The 19,737-nt window shown below is 40.1% G+C and overlaps 1 protein-coding gene across 1 annotated transcript in view; it reads right to left on the bottom strand.

Annotated features, from left to right (window-relative positions):
* FRMD4B (FERM domain containing 4B) overlaps window positions 1–19,737 on the bottom strand; it is a 330,954-nt gene that overhangs the window by 27,577 nt on the left and 283,640 nt on the right. The window contains exons 9-12 of the mRNA XM_080800053.1: window positions 13,494–13,577; window positions 11,725–11,790; window positions 9,226–9,283; window positions 7,711–7,797 (exon numbers count right to left, since the gene is read on the bottom strand). Coding sequence (XP_080656179.1) covers window positions 7,711–7,797; window positions 9,226–9,283; window positions 11,725–11,790; window positions 13,494–13,577 — 295 coding nt within the window. The remainder of the gene's footprint in view (window positions 1–7,710; window positions 7,798–9,225; window positions 9,284–11,724; window positions 11,791–13,493; window positions 13,578–19,737) is intronic.

The raw sequence follows: 19,737 nt of genomic DNA, 5'->3' as shown, positions 1-19,737 counted from the left end.
CCTGCCTCACTCTTCTGGGAAGAGGACTCAATGGAGATTTGTTACTTTTTTTTTTTTTTAAGATTTTATTTATTCATTTGACAGAGAGAGATCACAAGTAGGCAGAGAGGCAGGCAGAGAGAGAGTGGGGGAAAGCAGGCTCCCCGCTGAGCAGAGAGCCCCATGCAGGGCTCGATCCCAGGACCCTGAGATCATGACCCGAGCCGAAGGCAGAGGCTTAACACACTGAGCCACCCAGGTGCCCCGAAATTTGTTACTTTTAACAAACACATGACATAATTCTCAAATCAACCTCACAAGGAAAAAAAACCAAAACCAAAACAACAACCCAGCAGTTATAACAGCCATTTGCAGAAAAGGACTCTGGGACCCTCAAATTGTATTTGCACTAGTGGTTCTCAGCCAGGGATATTTACATCACTCCCTACTCATCCACAACCCTCAGGTCATTTGGCGGTATCTGAAGACATTTCTGGCTGTCACATTGCAGGGATGGGTGCTACGGGGGGGCTGGTGGGCAGAATCCAGGGACGTTACTGACTATCAGGCCATGCTCAGGACAAAATTATCTGGCCCCAAATGTCAACAGTGCAGAGACTGAGAAAGCCTGAATCAGAGAATACGTTTTGGTGATATATCTATGCTTTGGTAGGTGGAGTGTGTTGATGTAGAAGACAAAATATTTGCTCCAAAATAATGAGCGCCGGGGTCCTATTTTTCTCGGTTAGGTAATCCCCATAGGAAATGGTTCTTCCGATTTTCTAAATGCAAATGTTACCCACCAGAGGGACTGAACACCACCCATCAGACTAGAAGAGGCCAAGCTAACACGGTCAGGTGAGCCGAACAAAAATGCTATACCCAAATGGGATGCACTTGGGTAGCGAAAATTACCTTTTGAGATGTGATATCATAACCTTCCATACACGAAACATCACATCTTAAATGCAAGGAGTACAGCACTTGGAGTTACTATAGAAAGAGTTCAGATGAAGTTCTGGTCATCGGGAAATGCATAATATAAAACTCTGACCATCCAAGGGGATGTGATCTTCCCAGATTGCCACTGTGGCCAAATCTGGAACCTTCCGGGACCAACCTAATGACTTCCTGTTAATACATGCAGTAGAGTGCTCCCCCCCACGCATTCAGTATGACCAGGGCCAACCTGCTGCTTAGGGCCACCTGCAGGGCTGGGTGTTTACAACTGGCATCCTTTCTCACAGCTTGGTGTCCAGCCCAGTTATTAAATATTTCAGGAAAACCCCTAACTTTGAATATATTTCTGTCTTTCCAGATGGGCTATCAGGTCCTTAATGACAGGGACTTCTTTTTTCCTTAAACGGAATAAAGAATATAAAGTACTAGCTCAGGGTCCTTGTAAATGGGCTCCATACATTTTTGTTGTTGTTGTTGTTAAATTGTCAAACTGGGGAAAACTGTACTCTCTTGTTAGAAATTTACTCCCTAAGGATGAATGAATTAAAACCAAACCAATTTTGGTCATAAATACAAAGCCAAGAAGCTTTTACTGTTTCTGTCCCTTCCTAGAACATTTTTCTTGACAGTGTTTTATCTATTTATTGTAGATAAATGTCCAAATTGGCATTTGGACAAGTCAATCCTATTAACGTGCTATCTTTCATTTCCCTGTATGTGCCAACAATTCAGCCATTTGGTAAATGCCTACAAATACAAACTAGTAGATTAAATAATGAAACCGAATGGTTTTGCCTGTCCAGCAGCCACTTCCTCTTCTTCACACATCATCTTCTGTTTCTACAGAGAAAACTCTCAGCCTTTAAGCTCTCGCTATGGCGGTCTCTTGTCAGTTTTATGATGTGCCTACCTCCTTCCCCTCCGCATACACTCTTTTCTGACTAGAATGTGCCAACCCATTCTTCACAGCCTGACTCCTTCTCATGCTTCAGGACCCGGCTTAAATGTCACCTTTCTCAGTGGCCTTCCCTGAACCCACTGAGTGTTCCACACCCATTCCATTATTGTCCCTCCATTTGGTTTCCACCAGAAACTATCCAAAATTTATCATCTTGTTTTATTTCTTTGCTTACTCATTAGTTCCTCACTGACCATCCCCCTAAAACACTTCAGAGAAAACAAACACAGTGTGACAGAAACTACTTATCACCCACAGGATCTTTTCTCCTTCCTTCCTTTTAGTAACAAACACCCTAAGTTATGGCTTTGCCCATGGCCACCCACCTAAAGACTACCCTTCCCAGCCTTCCTTACAATTAGACTTTATGACTAATCAGGCTGCTTGCCTTGAATTCTTTCCTTCTGCTTGCCGGTTGTGAAATGGAAATGGACTCACCAATGCCCAACTGATTCTCTGAGAGTTCCTTGTCTTAGAAGAACTGCTTAAAATCCTGTGATGAGCTTAGAGGAGGGGAAGAAAAATATCTATGGTGTTCCGTAAATCAGAATACGGTAGGAAGGAAAACAAAATCTGCTTGGGAAAAGAATTCACCAACCCACTGGGTCCTCACAATGATCTCTGAGGTAGATAGAGTAGACAGAATTATTGGAATTCGAAAGCTGAGGAAATAAAGACCCAGCAAGGCTGAGTGACAGCTCCAGGTCAGCCAACCGGTAAGCAGGACTACAGGACTGGTTTCTTATTTCAAACCCATGTAGACTTTGAGCTCTCCTCCCACAGACTCTGCAGAGGGCTTTAACAGTCGGATTGATTATTGGTGTGGCTGGAGCTTAATTAGACACTTTACAGACAGGATGGACCGGTCTCCAGTTGACATTCTCTAATTCCATTCTTTTCTTCCACACCGTACTTTATTATGGACCGACACAGAAAGTGTGACTGGACAGCCCGTGTGCCTCCTTCCTCTGCGGCTACGCTCATCCAGAATTTAAGCAGTGTTAGAAGCACCAGCCCCACCGGGCTCCCCGGTGAGGGGGCAGCAGGTGGTGGAAAAACCAGGAGTGGTGAGCAATGTCAAGATGGCCGTGCTCATAAAAGTAAGCGCTAAGTTTCAATGAAACGAACCCTCTACTTTCACAACGGAGGAGGAAACAGGAAGACTCCTGTGCTTGTGACTTAATTCATTTGGCCCCAGGCATTTGGGAATTCCAATAGTTTAAAAAAAAAATCAGTTAACAGGAGGCTAAGAACATTTTCCCCACCCTGAAATGCCCCAAGGTGATGATGTACATCACAAGACTTGGTTAGCAGTTATAATGCACCAAGATACTGATCTTGAAAGGCATTTTATCCCACTAAGGTTTGCCGGTGACACCTTGGCTGGCATGCCTTTATTTCTCCCAACTCGGAAAGGGTCTGGTTTTCCCAGGTCAAATAACTTGCCGGAGGGCTACAATTCAGTCACGACATACATCAATGCTTCACTTAGCCACTGACCCTCTCTACCTCTTTGTGAAGAAATAACATTTTTCCTTGAAATACCGAACGAGCAATAAAAACCTAGTAGGAACACAAGCTTGCATTTTTTTTAATATAAAAAAAGTTTTTAAGTTCAAATGTCCTATGGTTTGAAATTAAGCTGAGTTCCGGTATGTGTTCACATTCCATAAGAGTTTGCAATGACACATTACATGCATAAAGGGAGAATTAAAAAGGAAAAAAAAAACCTGCTTGTGATCTGAATTTTCAATACTCTGAATTTTTGTGGTTACTCAGAATTTTAAATTTCTCTTAATTTGCCTCATGCCTTAGGGCACTACAGTTAATAAATCTGTGCAGAGTGCTTAAGAGCCTCTGAAAACAAAAAATCTGAGCAGGGACTCTTAGAACACCAAGGCTTAAAAAAAAAAAAAAGTACACCAAGGCTTCGAGTCTGCAGCAATGTGGGGTCCTTCTCTAACCAAGAATATTTCTCATACCTTTTTAAATTGTCTTTCTCTGTGACTACAAGCGTAGTGACGACTGTGTATTAGGCACAGTGCTGAATATTCTCTCATGTAATTCTCACAGACACCCTAGGCCATCGGTGGCATGACCGTGGTGCAGATGAAGAGACGGACTTTAAAGAGAGATTAAACACGTCCAAGGTCACACAGCAAACGGATTCTGGAAACCAAAGACAGGCTATGGACTGCTTCCCAAATTCTTGCTCTGCATCAGTATCCTACAAAGACTGAAAATGCCTCGTCCCCACAACTGGCAAAAGGCTTAGAGCCAAAATACACAAAGAGCACTTGCTGGGTGTTCCAGCAGGTATGAGAAACATCGTCCCCAGCATTCCTGGGCTACAGCTAATAGACCTCATATGGAAAGGACAGAAAGCTTCAGCTTGTGGGTCCTGGATGAACATTTTTTTCAAAATAGCCTTTGGCTTTAATCAGTCTCTCTTCTTAATGGCAAATCTTCCCCCTTCTAGCCTGTTTTTAAGCTACATAATTATAACCCAGCAGGTGTGTGTAACAAGCACGTCAAGAGGCTGAGCATCTCCAAGGCCTCCCATCTCAGCCTTTGTTTCAGGGTTGGCCAATCTTGACCTTCATTCCTGATCGGCCACTGGTAACTTGCTGTGTGCCCAGGTCATTCAAACAGCTGAAGCATGATCCTTCTTTTTACAAGTCAGTGCTCATAGACCTTTCAATGATGGCTTCTTTCATTTGGACCAAGTGGGCCAGGGCAGTGACTTGTAGAACATCCTCCCTCCAATTAAACCCGTAGGCTGTTTGGCCATGGAAAAATAAACAGATGGAAGCAAAATCCATTGTCATATTTTAACAGAAGGAAGAGGAGGACATAAGCGGTGGTACAGCAGGGACAGTTGCAAAGATCACCAAGAAAGAGAAGACGAGGCAGTAGTAACACAAGATGGCCCGGTTGGGTCCTTTTTGAGTTGAATGGCATGTCTTCTTTTTTTTTTTTTTTTTTTTTTAATAAAAGATTTTATTTATTTATTTGACAGACAGAGATCACAATTGGCAGAGAGGCAGGCAGAGAGAGAGAGAGAGGGAAGCAGGCTCCCTGCTGAGCAGAAAGCCTGATGCGGGGCTCGATCCCAGGACCCTGGGATCATGACCCGAGCTGAAGGCAGAGGCTTTAGCCCACTGAGCCACCCAGGCGCCCCGAATGGCATGTCTTTTGAAAATGAAAGCAAAAACTCTGCCAGTCAAAAAAAAAATAAAAAAAGACTGTGTCTTCTGACCCTTGTCTAAACTCTGGGATGAACAACCACGCCTGACTGTGATCAGTGTCAAACAATACTGACCAATGCCTATGAAACTGTGAATGTAAAAAAAGGACCGTGAGTCATAAACAACTGAGAGGAAATATGCTGCAGGAGATACTGCGTAGACTCCAATTCACCATTATTTTGGGAGAAAGCCTGGTTGTCTTTAGTGGATGCATTTATATTCTGTGGGATTCTCAATTTCATGAAGCCACATTTGCTAAAAGAGGACTTGTGCGTCAATTTAAGTTATATATGACACGCAAGACTCAGCAAAAATCAGTGAGACTCCTGAACGTTATTTCTTAAAGTAAAATTCAGGGGAGAAATAAATTACTGAAAAATGTTAACATAGGTTGAGGTCTACCTCCAGAAAACACAATAAGTAATAAGTCGGTTTTATAAAATAGATAAACTAGGGATTAGTTATATGCATTGACTGGGATTCATTATGCTCCTTCTCCCCGCCACGGACCCCCACTTAACAACCATAATGTCCATCAAAAGCCGATCAGTTAAATGAATTCTGTATTTCCACATAATGGATACCGGGCAGCTTTCGAACGAGTGAGGAGAGATGTGTTTATAAAGTAACCTGGAGAAATAGGACACGGGATGAAATAGTGTGTCTAGAAAGATTTCTCTCTCTGGAAAGCTTAGGATAAACACTGACAAAGTCTCAATGAACCACTGTCATTCTTTTGACCGTGGTTACCGTGGGAAGGGATGGGCATTGCAGAAGGACCCCCTCCCTTAACTGACATGTTTCTGTAGTTTGTATTTTGTTTTGTTTTTACAATGGCTTTGTATAACTTTTGGTTTAAAAAAAAATAACTATAAATAAAAATGATTTTGAAAATTGTTTCAAAAAAAATCGCTGGCCTGTCATTTCTAACATTATTTCTTTGAAATTTGCTCTTAGAGGCAAATTTTCAAGAACAGACAACATTTTTGATATTCCTCCTGGAAATCAAGTAAGTATACTTTACTTCAACTGATCTGGGTCACAGGGCTTATAGAGACATCATTTTATTATGCGATTACATGCATGCAGCCTTCCCGTCCCCCACATAGATGGATATCGGTTGCAAAATGATATTTTATTATTTTTATCAAGAATTTCCAGTAAGAAGCATCAATGCCCAGCTGGTCTGCTCTGGGAGGGCAGGACTGGCATTAGAAGGGGGTGAGCCCTGGGCCACCTCTCTGTGTTGTCTGCATCAGCTTTCCAACCGTAAAATGGGGAGAAAAGAGGAGTTTAATTATTTTAACTCAATGGAAGGTTGAGAGCATTGATAAAAGCTGAAAAACCACATAGAAGATGAAGAACACGGTGGTATGATGACAAAGGCTGCTTCATGACAAATATGGCTGTTTTTCTAATAGACATTAAAGCACGAGACAGATGGAAATGATAGTAGTTATTCAAGGCTGTGATGTCGGGGTGTGATAACACATGGTCTGCTATTACAGGTCACTGTTTCACTGCTGTGACTGACGCCCGGCGATGCCAGCAAAGCGCAGGGAGGGCGGCAAAAACCAACCAGGGCAGTGTGAGTAAGCCTTCATGTCATTATAATACACAGTAGGCTGGAGCAGGCGGGGGGCTGTCTAGGTGGACTCATCCATTCTCATACAGGCAGAAACGGATTGTATGTCTGTGCTTGGATCAAGAGAAAGAGCGTCACGGCCACAGTTCACATTGAAAATAACGTAATTTATTAGGTCTGGAACACCCAAACCTGAGAGAGAATGTGACCTTTAATAAACAGCACATAACTTATTTTTCTTCAAAAAAAAAAAGCAGACGTGTTTAGTGTGGAAAATTGTGAACCAGAGATAAGTGAAAATAGCAGCAGTAGTAAAAAGATCAATCAGAACTGGATTACTGAGAAGGAGCTGGCACCAAAGACTCTGGCTCATGTCTTCACAATTCATCCACCTGCATATCCATCCAATGTCAGTAAGTGTATGTATGTATATGTACATACATTACATGTGTATTATATACACATACTTTATATAATAACTTCAGTAATATTTTATATATAATTTTATGTATAAAATTATATATATAATTTATATATAACTTTAATAATATGTATATTATATATACTTTATATAAAATATATTAACATTATATATAATTGTGTATATAAGTAAATATTTAATGCTTACATAACAAATATATAAAATTTGGAAAACACATGTCTTCCTCCTCTTCATATGACCTTAAAACAGAAATCTAATTGGATGCATTTATAAATGAAGTTGGGGTCAACATCCTTAGAGTTAAGTCTTTGTGCATAACTTGATTCCCTTAGGATAAATGATCAAGTGTGGAATTGCTGGGTGAAGGGTACATAAATTAGTTATAAAAAGTATCTTTCACTTAACCCGAGCCTTCTCTGAATCCATGGCTTCACGAACCAAAGTTATTTGTCTGAGACTGTTTGGTGCCCATTAAAGCAATATTCCAAATCCAGAATGGCTCAAGCTCTCCTATGTGTCTACAATGATTCACACTTACTTTCCGAGGTTTCACTTTATCTTGCAGATCATACTGGCCAATTCCTTTATAGCTGATTCCAAGCCACCAAGGAAGTCCTTGTTTATCCTGGAAGATGGAAAAGCATGAGAACCAAGCCCTAATTGTTCAGTCTTCTAGAGGTGAAGATTTACCAATGTCATCCTTTAACAAATATCAGCAAGTCAAAATAAAGCTGTCTTGGCAAACAAAACGTTACTTAAAAACCTAACTTGCTATTAAAATGCCTTCAAAAAAGATCTGTAAGTTAAAACAGATCAATACTATTAATGCCATCAAAAAGAATGAACCATTACTGTCTTGATTAAACAGCTGGAGGAAAAAAAGAAAATATAAAATTAATCCTGAGTGTAAAGCTAGTTATCCATTAAAAAAAAAAAAAGAAAAGAAAAGAAAAGAAACTAAAAAGAAGAAAAAAGCTCTCTGTTCTCTTGATTAGTAACCAGCTATAATAGTCAGAGAAATTTCCAAAGAATTACAAAGATGAGAAAGGGGGCTCCAAACCTGATGTTTTATAATCCCCACTTAACAATGAACCTGCGAATACTGAAAAGCTCTTTTGGAGAACTGTATGATTCAATGGCAGGATGTTTGAATCATCACTTTGAGGTACATTTGGGGAGGAGAGGAATTTTTTTTTCACAAATTTATCTTTTAGGTCCTGCCAAAGTGAAGGATGTATTGACACAGAGAAAGAAAAATGTAGGCTTAACCATATACCCATATGCAAACAAATTAAGAATCAGGAGAAACCGAGGCTGAATTGCTATATATTGTTAATACAAGGTATCCTCATTATGCAAGTACTTACTATTTAACCCCCCATTTTGAATTGCAAATACTGTTGTAACTTGAAAAGTCACTCAAGATTGATCTATGATAAAACTCCTTTCAAACAAGACCCCCTTTTTAATGGTGCTTTATCCCTAACCTCTCAAAATATTTCTGAATCAATCTCTCCCTGCTTGAAAGCACCTGAAAATACTATACAAATATGAAATCTACCAATTGAAAACTGGTATTGCAAATCCTGCAAAAATTTGAGAATTTTATGAATCTGTTGAAATGACAGTGGCAAGTTTATGATTCTCCTATAAAGGCTCTATCAAGTGAGTATTTGGTAGCATTAGGCGGTGAACAACCGGGGAAGAGAAACAGCAGCAAAAATAGGTAAAAGGAACAGATGCACTAAACGAGAATAATTTGAGTATGTTAGGATTCATAGAGGTTTTGGGAGAACATCTGAATGTAGCAAGTATTTTACAAAAATAACGAGCTTTATAATTTGCTACAAATGATAAGGTATAAAAAAATGATAAGGTATAATCAGGCTTTTATTTTTTAAGAAAATCAATTATATTTTAAAATGTTGAAATTTATAGAGATAATTTGCATGCATATGCACATTAATTTATGTAATTTTAGAAGTTGGTGCTATTCATTAACTCACAAACTAACATGGGCGGTAGGAAAGCTTTGTTATGCAAAAGTATTTACCTTTACTGCATAATAATGGACTCCGTAGGTGGGTAGAGCTTCTACTATTTTCATATACCTATGAAAAATGAATATATATTATAATCTCTTAATAAATTAGAGGACCATTTTGGGAAAAGTGATGTACAGAAATATGATATGTGGGGTGCCTGGGTGGACCAGCCAGTCAGATTTTGGCTCAGGTCATGCTCTCCGGATCCTGAGATCCAGCCTACACAGGGCTCTGAGCTCATCAGGGAGTCTGCTTAAGGTTCTCTCTCCCTCCCCCTGCTCGCACACTCTCTCTCAAATAAATAAATAAATCTTAAAAAAAAAAGAAAAGAAAAGAAACACGATTTGTACCTACTTTCCTCATTACAACCATGGCTAATGCTTCTGACTACAGTAGAAACAGAATGAGCCACTCTAGGGAGTAATATATCCTACCTTAACAAAATGTTAGGCAGCTGCTAACAAAACTTCAATTTCTAAAAGCTATAAGAGATGTTACTTTCTGCATATTAAAATTTCTGTGGTTTAGAAACATACTGGACTGCATGTATCATAAATCCAACTTAGAAGTATTTTTTTTTAAAGATTTATTTATTTATTTGACAGAGAGAGATCACAAGTAGGCAGAGAGGTAGAGAGAGAGGGGGGAAGCAGGCTCCCTGTTGAGCAGAGAACCCGATGTGGAGCTCGATCTCAGGACCCTAAGACCATGACCTAAGCTGAAGGCGGAGGCTTAACCCACTGAGCTACCCAAGCGCCCCTGAAAGTATTTTTTAAACTAAGCACTTGCTGATGCAAAGCAATGAGAATCAACTTTTGGGTCATGCTCATAACAAGTGAAAAATAAAGCAATTGTGGGGCACCTAGCTGGCTCAGTCAGTAGAGCATACGGCTCCTGACCTTGGGGCTGTGAGTTAGAGCACCACGTTGGGCCTAGAAATTACATACATATGTATGTATATAAATAGTTTAAAAAAATAAAGTGATTCCATTTACTGATTGTGGTAAACTCTTAGAAATATACACTTAACTCTTAGGTCTAAACTCTAAGAAACACGTCCCTACAAAGATGAATTTTACTGTATATCAATCTGATTTTTTTTTAAAGATATATTTATTTATTTGACAGACAGAGATCACAAGTAGGCAGAGAGGCAGGCAGAGAGAGAGAGGAGGAAGCAGGTTCCCCGCTGAGCAGAGAGCCCGCTGCGGGGCTCGATCCCAGGACCCTGGGATCATGACCTGAGCCGAAGGCAGAGGCTTTAGCCCACTGAGCCACCCAGGTGCCCTTATCAATCTGATTTTTAAAAATATGCCCCCCAAAATAAAAATTAAAACAATGATTTCTCCATTTACTATTTCTAATTCAACAAGTATCTACTGCGTACTTCTAAGGTTTTATGTAAGACTTCCTCTCTGCTCATAAAGAATTGAGGTTCTTGTTTAGGACAAGTGGACTTTTTAATGGCATTTTGAATATTAAATGCTCTGGGTTTTGTAATCAATAATTTGATGCTTTTTATTTATTTTTATTTATTTATTTTTTAAAAATTTTGTTTATTTATTCGACAGAGAGAGATCACAAGTAGGCAGAGAGGCAGGCAGAGAGAGAGGAGGAAGCAGGCTCCCTGCTGAGCAGAGAGCCCGATGCAGGGCTCAATCCCAGGACCCTGAGATCATGACCTGAGCCAAAGGCAGAGGTTTAACCCACTGAGCCACCCAGGTGCCCCAGTTCTTATAATTTTAAAACTTTAACGTAGCTTCTGAACTATTGTTAATAAATGGATGGTGGGGGTGCCTGGATGGCTCAGTCGGTTAAGTCTCTGACTCTTGGTTTGGGTTCAGTTCATGATCTGAGAGTCCTGGAACTGAGCCCAGCATCAGGGCTCCCTGCTGATTTTAATAAATCTTTAAAAAAAAATGGATAGCAATTCTGTAAGTCTAAAATGCAGAAATATATCACTATGGTCTGTTCTTGTTAACATGCAGACATAGATTATCCAACACCAACACTGTATGCTCCACCCAAAGTAGAGTCACAAACCAGGCAACCAAATATGGCCTCCAGACGGGTTTTGTTTGGGTTGCATTGTAAAAAAATTTTCTTAAAATTACTTTGCAACGTTTAACACTGGATTTTAAAGATCAGAATTTCCACCTTTTCTTAGAAACTATCAGCTGATAGCTTTAGGCCTGCTGAGACTGAGTAACTTTGCCTCTACTCAGGGTAGCAGCTCTCCAGTTTACCTCAGTCTCCACCATTCCCTATCACCCCTACACCTGGCCTGCACTTCTCAGTTTTGCCATCTGCCTGACTCTGGAAAATATCTGAATCGATGACAGCAACAGCAGAATGACTCAAGGCATTTTTATAATTCATAGCAAGGCTTTTCTAACCAGATGGGGATGATATACACACAAACCACACAACAGAAATCATTTCAGATGACTTCTTCAAACAGAACGCATTAAAATTCTATCTAAGCAAAAGGAAAGACAGATACTTACTGGACCACAGCTTGACCCCGAGTCAGACCTTTGATTTTCAAATAATGCTCAATTACTCTGTCCTCACTGTAAAACAAGGAATGAAAAATATGGCAGTGTATGGTTATATGAGGTACAGACTCAATTTCAAGATTCTCAGGTGGTTTGTTGAGAAACTAGAGAAAAAAGACCTTTACCAACTTGTTTGGGAGATAGAAACTGGCTGACTTTAGTTTCTGTAGGAACTCATTCCTGAACCTCAGACATTTGGCTACCTCATCAAGACTTTATTTATATTTTGTATGATATATAAATATATCAATACTTTTTAAAAACTTGATTTATTGGAAAAGGAAAGAGATTATTAATTTATCAAATGAAAAACTTATTTTTTGCCATAACTGAATGAAATAAAATAAAAACAAAATAATGTTATTAATGTTAATTCGTGAGCCTTTCTAGGGAAATTAAAAGGACTAAAAAAAGAGATCAGCAAATGTTAGATATTAAAGGTATTTCCTTAAATTATCCACAAAGATTTAGAAAGGATTAAAACTGTTATGAGTCTTGTGTGCAACCCAAAATACTCTCCTGTCACTCACGACTTGGGAAACACTGCTTTCAAAGAAAACCCTTTATTACTTTCCCAGGATAACACTTGTTGACTAGAGGGGCACCTGGCTGGCTCAGTGGGTAGAACACATGACTCTTGATCTTGGGATTGTGAGTTCGAACCCCATACTGGGGGCAGAGATTTAGTAAAAACCCAAAAACTTAAAAAAAAAAAAAACAAAACCTTGACTAGAAGGGTGAGAATTATGTTGAAGTGTGTCACCTTTGATATCACTCAGCCACTGTACCCTACTCATAGATAGATACCTGTCATATCTCAAGTACAACCTAGAAGGGTAAATGTTTTTATCTCTACACAACCAGTAATTAGCAGTAAATGCCCCCCCCCGCTTAGAAACTATCACTTAACAATAATATGTTTGGAAGGTTCCAGACTCAGGAAGCAACAGTCTCAGGACTCACTTTTGCTCTTTCTGTGGGAACTGCATTTCATCTCTCCTATGAAAGTTATTCATGTTGAGTATTTATTTTATAATCAGTTTTTCAGTGGAAAGGAAAACTATCTTCAGGATTCCAAACCATAAATCAAGGAAACTATATTTAAAGGGGATGTAACTAATTCAAAGTTGGGGGTGGGGAGTACTTTTCAAGGAAAAAACACTGTATGGAAAATGGATACCATGGATTCATTAAAATATAAATAGAACTACTTAAAATATACAACAATTTTTGGCCACAGAAGAAACCTCTGATCAGTCAGGTCCTTTCTGGCCATTAAGAAAACCTCTATCCATGGAAATCTGTATTTTATAACATGTATATTGCACTCTGCTAGATTAAGGCCACATTACACAATGACGGCACATGTATTGAGCATTATGTTCACTTAAAAGCCCCCTCTACAAAAATAATTAATTAAAAAAAAAAGAGTAACCATTTAAAAAAAAAAGCCCCCTCTACAGACCTTCGACAGACATGAGTGAGAAGGCACAAAGCCACACTTCACAAACGACCACAATCTTGGTACGATGATCTCCAGTAAGCTTTGACAAGACCCTTTCAGGGAAAGGATCAAGGTCTACCTACAGCGGCTCAGATGCACGTGATAGGCTATGGGATACTTTCTTCACTTATGTTTCTTTTAATTTCTTGAAAAGCATGCTTTTCTCAATGGAGGCTATGACAGCAGGGTCACCTGTCGTCCTGCTTTGGCTTACCAGTAAGCAAGGGATGGGTGCTCCTGAAGAGTTTTGGTGGGGAAGGCTGGTAGGGTCTTCAAATCTTTCCTGGCATTTTCATCACTGAAAAGAAGAGGAATACAGTAATGTCAGTCACCGTTACCTAAAATAGCATCCAACCTAGCCACCAGAGGAAATCTGATAAATAACTACAGGATACTGGGCTGTAGCAAAATACCATCAGTACACACATAAGGCTAAGGATTCAATTAGAGAGGGCCGCCAACTGAACCCCCACCCCAAGCCATTTGATATTTTGAAGTTTTTAAAGAGACAAAAAAAAAAAAAAATAAAATTACAGTATTCAGGTGTCATAATCCTATTTTCCTTACTCTCCTGATAAACTTGCAGCCATTTTCATTGTATATTTCTTATGTGTATCTGTTCCATTCCATAATTATTATTATGGTGGATATTCCATTTTCACACAGCATTCTTCAAATTTCTTCACATACTTTTTCTGTGTTCCTATAGCACCCTCATAATGACCTTTAGTGGACACATAATGTTGTTGGAATGTTGGTTATCATGAAACCACTCGGGCAGTATCACCAATTTTTCATAACAGATATCAATTCAATAAAAAAGTTTATATAGGGGCACCTGGGTGGCTCAGTTGGTTAAGTGTCTGCCTTTGGCTCAGGTCATGATCCCAGGATGACCTGCTAGTTACAAATGAAAACACTGAACTAATCAGTTTCAAGAGCCATCATTCATGCAATTTTCACATTAGCTTCCCTGGGGTTTGCCCCAATGATTCACACTCAAAGAAATGAACCCCCCACCCGGAGGACCAAACCCAAGCACGGTGAATCTCTTCCCAAAGCAGTCATTCAACACTCACAAATCAATTCTTACAGATTAATCTGGGGAACCAGGCATGGCCTGCAGACAGGTTTTATTTGACCCTCACTGTACTGTGCTATATTAGAAATTGCTCACTCCTGTCACCAGAGCAGGCTGATATAAGTGGTTCTCTTTCACTGTCTAATTTTGTCTTTTGGCTTTACCATCACATTTCCTGACCGTGCTACAGGGCAATCAAGTGAACCCACTGAGCAAACTGTACATACACTTACTGTCTTCCAGTAAGAACCAAGAGTTGAGTGTCACCTGGCTTGGAGACACTATGATTTGCACCTGTCAACATTATGTTTCAAAAGGAAGGTTGTGGCCCTTCCTAAAGGTTAAAGATCCTGCTTTACAAATTGCTACAGGAAATAAAAAGTCACTTGGCTCCTGTTCTTACGTAAGAATAAATCTCTCTATTCATTTGAAATCTAAGCAGTATGGCTTAACCACATGGACAATCTTGGAGAACAGGTTTGGGCTTCCTGAAAACCAAAATATACCACAATCCAATTTATTCATATTAAAGGTCATCTGTCAACTCTCAGTAATGATATTTATTTTTCTTAATAATTTCTTTGATGCTCTGTCCTTCAAATCCCATTTCCTTTTTCAGAGAAGTTGGCTTGGGAGTTTTTTTTGTGAAGGGAAAATTCATGTACATATTCTAAATGATAGGCTAAGGACAACACTTTTTGTTATTCATTGTCACCACCAATGACATATGGATTATTATCTTCTGGGTCCATGTGAACTATATGCTATGTTCCAAGGACTCAGCCCAGCACTCAGTTACCTCTCTGGGTTATTGTTAACTTTGTGGCAATCAAGACCTCGCTAAAGTAGAAGCTGCTATTTATTATAACTTCATTTATTCTTTTAGCAAGTATGTATCGAGTACACACCGTACACTTAGTATGCGGAAGCAAAAGAGAAAGGAGAGGGGACAGAAGTAAGGGAGAGATTTTATCCATCATTCTATTCAGTGAGCTCATTGAGAGTAAATGGGATGACTGACGTTGAGGCCCTTTAAGAAGGCTTCAGTTCCTGTGTCCTCAAAGCACCAGCATCTCACAACACTGAGATTTTTCTAGAATTTAAGCATTTAGTACATGCTTGGTAAACACCAACAACTTACATGTTAGTGCCTAACTAAAGAAAGAACTATGTGTTTCAACAGAAGAAAACTAGTCCCTGGGTTGGATTTATTGAAAGATAATCTCTGCTCTTTGACATGTCATCTTTTCAAGGAATTTCTCTTCTTTTCTTTTTAAGATTTATTAATTTATTTTAGAGGAGTCGGGGCAGAGACAGAGGGAGAGACAATCTCAAGAAGATTTCCTGCTGAGGGCTGAGTCTGACACGGGGCCAGATCCCAGGACCCTGAGATCATGATCTGAGCTGAGATCAAGAGTCAACCACCCACCCACTGAGCCACGCAGACACCCTTCAAGGAACTGTCATGAGTAATTTTAACTATACAATATTCCCCCCTTGGGGCACCTGGGTGGCTCAGTGGGTTAAAGCCTCTGCCTTCGGCTCAGGTCATGATCCCAGAGTCCTGGGATCGAGCCCCGCATGGGGCTCTCTGCTCAGCGGGGAGCCTGCTTCCTCCTCTCTCTCTGTCTGCCTCTCTGCCTACTTGTGATCTCTGTCAAATAAATCAATAAAATCTTTAAAAAAAAACAAAACAAAACAATAGTCCCCCCTTATCCACAGGAGATACACTCCCAGACTTCCAGTGGATGTCTGAAACCACAGATAGTACCAAACCCTATATACTGTCTTTTCTCCTATATATACATACCCATGATAAAGTTTAATTTGTAAATTAGGCATAGTAAGAGATTAAAAACAATAATAATAAAATAGGAGCACCTGGGTGGCTCAGGGGGTTAAGCCTCCACCTTTGGCTCAGGTTATGATCTCAGGGTCCCGGGATCGAGCCCTGTACAGGGCTCTCTGCTCAGCGGGGAGCCTGCTTCCCGCCCCTCTCTTCGGCCTGCCTCTCTGCCTACTTGCGATCTCTCTGTCAAATAAATAAATAAAAACTTAAAAAAAAATAGAATAGACAATTTAACAATGTACTGTAATAAAACTTAAATGAACATTGTTCTTTCTCTAAAAATATCTTATTGTCCTATATTCATCATTCTTCATACGATGATGTGAGATGAGGAGATGCAGTGAGGGAACGACCGAGGCATTGAGACCTAGTGTTAGGCTACTAATCTTCTGACGATTTGAGATGATCTGAGGATCATCTCTCCCGGACCACGGGTAACTGAAACCATGGAAAATGAACCCACAGGTGTGGGGCGGGGGGGACTACAGTTAGAACCACCCCAGTTGTAAGATGTGGTTATAAGATGTGGTAAGATGCTCTTCATCTGGATGCGGGGGTTGAATAAATCAATATAGCACCAAAGATCAATCATGGGCCGGTATCCTAAATAACAATGAGTATTCACTCACGAAGACTTTTCTGGGGAACCGATCAATTGCCAGGAAGCAACCAAAATGTGCATCAATAGGGATACAGCTTAGGGATCATTTTAAGCAGAGTTTAGACTACTTTAAAAGTATACCTGAACAGGTAGAGCCCAAGGGATTTGGGGGCACTTCACCTATTCTGAATAATACTGTAATGACATACATGATATTACGCATTTGTTCAAATTTATAAACTCGTACAACACAGACTGAATCCTAACTTAACTAGGGACTTTAGTTAATAATTATGTAATAACATTGATTCAATTGTAACAAATGTACCCACTAGTGCAAGATGTTAATAGTAGCATAAACTGCTGGGGGTGGGACATGAAGGGGAAAGAAAAAGAGGGTAGATGGGAACTCCGTACTTTTCGCTCAAATTTCCTGGAAACCTAAAACTGCTCTAAAATAATAAGGTATATTAATTCAGAAAAGAAAGAAAAAGAAAGAAATACACTTTAGTGGCTTTTAACCTGTGTGGCTTTGCTCCTCAGGGGGCACTTGGCAATGTCTTATGACATTTTTAAAAAAGATTTTATTTATTTATTTATCTGAGAGAGAAAGAGACAGCGAGAGAGATCGTGAGCAGGGGAAGGAACAGAGGGAGAGGGAGAAGCAGACCCCACGCTGAGCAGGGAGCTTGATGTGGGACTTGATCCCAGGACATTGGGATCATGACTTGAGCTGAAGGCAGATGCTTAACTGACTGAGCCACCCAGGTACTCCACTAAGACTTTTTTTTTTTTTTTTTTTAAAGATTTAACTTTTTAAGTAATCTCTACAGCTAGTGTGCGGCTCGAACTTACAACCCTGAGATAAAGAGTTGCTTGCCCTACTGATTGAGCCAGCTGGGCTTAGACATTAAGACATTTTTCATAGTCACAGCTGAAGGGAGGCATTACTGGCATCTGCTGAGCAGAGGCCAGGATAGCTGCTCTGTTTCCTATAATAAAAAGAATAGAGCCCCAACAACAAAGAATTATCCCGCCCAAAATGTTAGCAATGTTGAGTTTGACAGAGAGTAATCACAAATAGGCAGAGAGAGAGAGAGGAGGAAGCAGGCTCCCCGATGAGCAGAGAGCCCAACTTGGGACTCGATCCCAGGACCCTGAGACCAAGACCCGAGCCGAAAGCAGAGGCTCAATCCACTGAGCCACCCAGGCAGCCGCATTGTTGATTTTGAAAAAACACGACTCGAATTATTATAAAGTTTTTTCTAATCCAACCCTAAAACTTCTAATTGTATCTTTTAGACCTAACGAAATTCTCGTGTCACTCTTAGATTATAGATATCCCAATACAAATACCCCTTAGGTACAAATGCCTATCAAAAGCCAAGTGAGAGAGGCATTAGGCATTCAACTATCTAAGCTAGCTAAAAACAGGCAAGTCAGGGGGCACCTGGGTGTCTCAGTCATTAAGCATCTGCCTTTCCCACCGTCCTGGGATTGAGCCCCCTGCTCAGCACGAAGCCTGATTCTCCCTCTCCCACTCCCTCTGCTTGTGTTCCCTCTCTTGCTGTGTCTCTCTCTGTCAAATAAATAAAATCTTAAAACGAAAACAAAAATGGGCAAGTCAGATTCAGTATTAGAAACAAGAAACCAGGCGCCCGGGTGGCTCAGTGGGTTAAGCATTTGCCTTCAGCTTGGGTCATGATCTCAGGTCCTGAGACAGAGCCCCATGTCAGGCTCCCCGCTCAGTGGGGAGTCTGCTTTTCCCTCTCCCTACCCGCCCCCCTTAGGAGTGTACTCTCTCTCTCTCACTCTCAAGTGAGTAAGTAAAATCTTAAAAAAAAAAAAAAGAAAGAAAAGAAAAAGAAACAGAAACACAGTTAAGAATGGTGGGGACTATGAAGAAAAGAAAACGTTGCCCATTTGCAGTATTACTCAGGACATAGACTGGACTTGACCATATGTGACAGAGATCAACATTTTGACTGGTGAAATATCCAGGGCCCCAAACTCTTCTCTTGTTGCTATCCTTCACCTGGTCCAAGACAGCCCATCACTGTGTCACCGTGTTGACATTTCAGCCATTAGGTCGGGGAACAGTAATGAGAGAGGACAAACCCATTATTTAGGGGCAGAACATGAAATCTGCTCACTTTCCCTAAGTCTATGGGCCAGAACAATCAGACAGCTATGCTTAATGCAAAGGACATTGCAATACAGAGTCTTTATTTGGGACAGCCACCCGCCCAGCTACAAACTCTAATGATATGGAAGAGAGAGAGATTGGATATGGGGGAAAACAAAATCTGACTCCAATGCTGACAGGGAACCACCACTTAGATCCACGTAATTTCTGCCATGTGGGAATGAGGAACCACTACTGCCTAATGATTACATTTTCCCCCCAACAATTAAGGCAAAAATCTCAGAGTTTTATGTAAGATATCTAATTTTAAAATACTATCTCCACCGAGAAGCAAACAAACAAAAAACCCAAAAACCAAAAATAAACACTAAAACACTGTGCAGGCTATATAAAACATACCGTGGGTCATCACTATCGCTCTGCAATTTGCGACATAAGCTATTAGTATAGAACGGACAGGGAGAAGACTTCTCAGCTCCTCAGTTTGGTTTCCAGTTTTAAAAAATTTATTAACAGTGCAAACTGTCAGTAGTGCAAAGATAAAAGAGTTATATAAGTGATTTTGACAAATGTGGAATCTGGACCACATCCCAAATGATTATATTCTCAGGAAAAGACAAAGCCTTATTTTTTTGTATTAGAAAAGGTTCCTATTGTATCTCCACATTTAGCCATTTGTGCTTTTGCAGAAACATCCTTTCCCTGTGAATATATAACATCACTTTCCTGTAAGAACCCATTTAATAGCCCATTTCTAACAAGCCACCACAGATATTGAGAT

The sequence above is a fragment of the Martes martes genome, assembly GCF_963455335.1.
Source record: "Martes martes genome assembly, chromosome: 1".
Lineage (NCBI taxonomy): Eukaryota > Metazoa > Chordata > Mammalia > Carnivora > Mustelidae > Martes > Martes martes.
The sequence above is the reverse complement of the archived record's forward strand: the minus strand, read 5'-3'. Positions and strand labels throughout refer to the sequence as shown.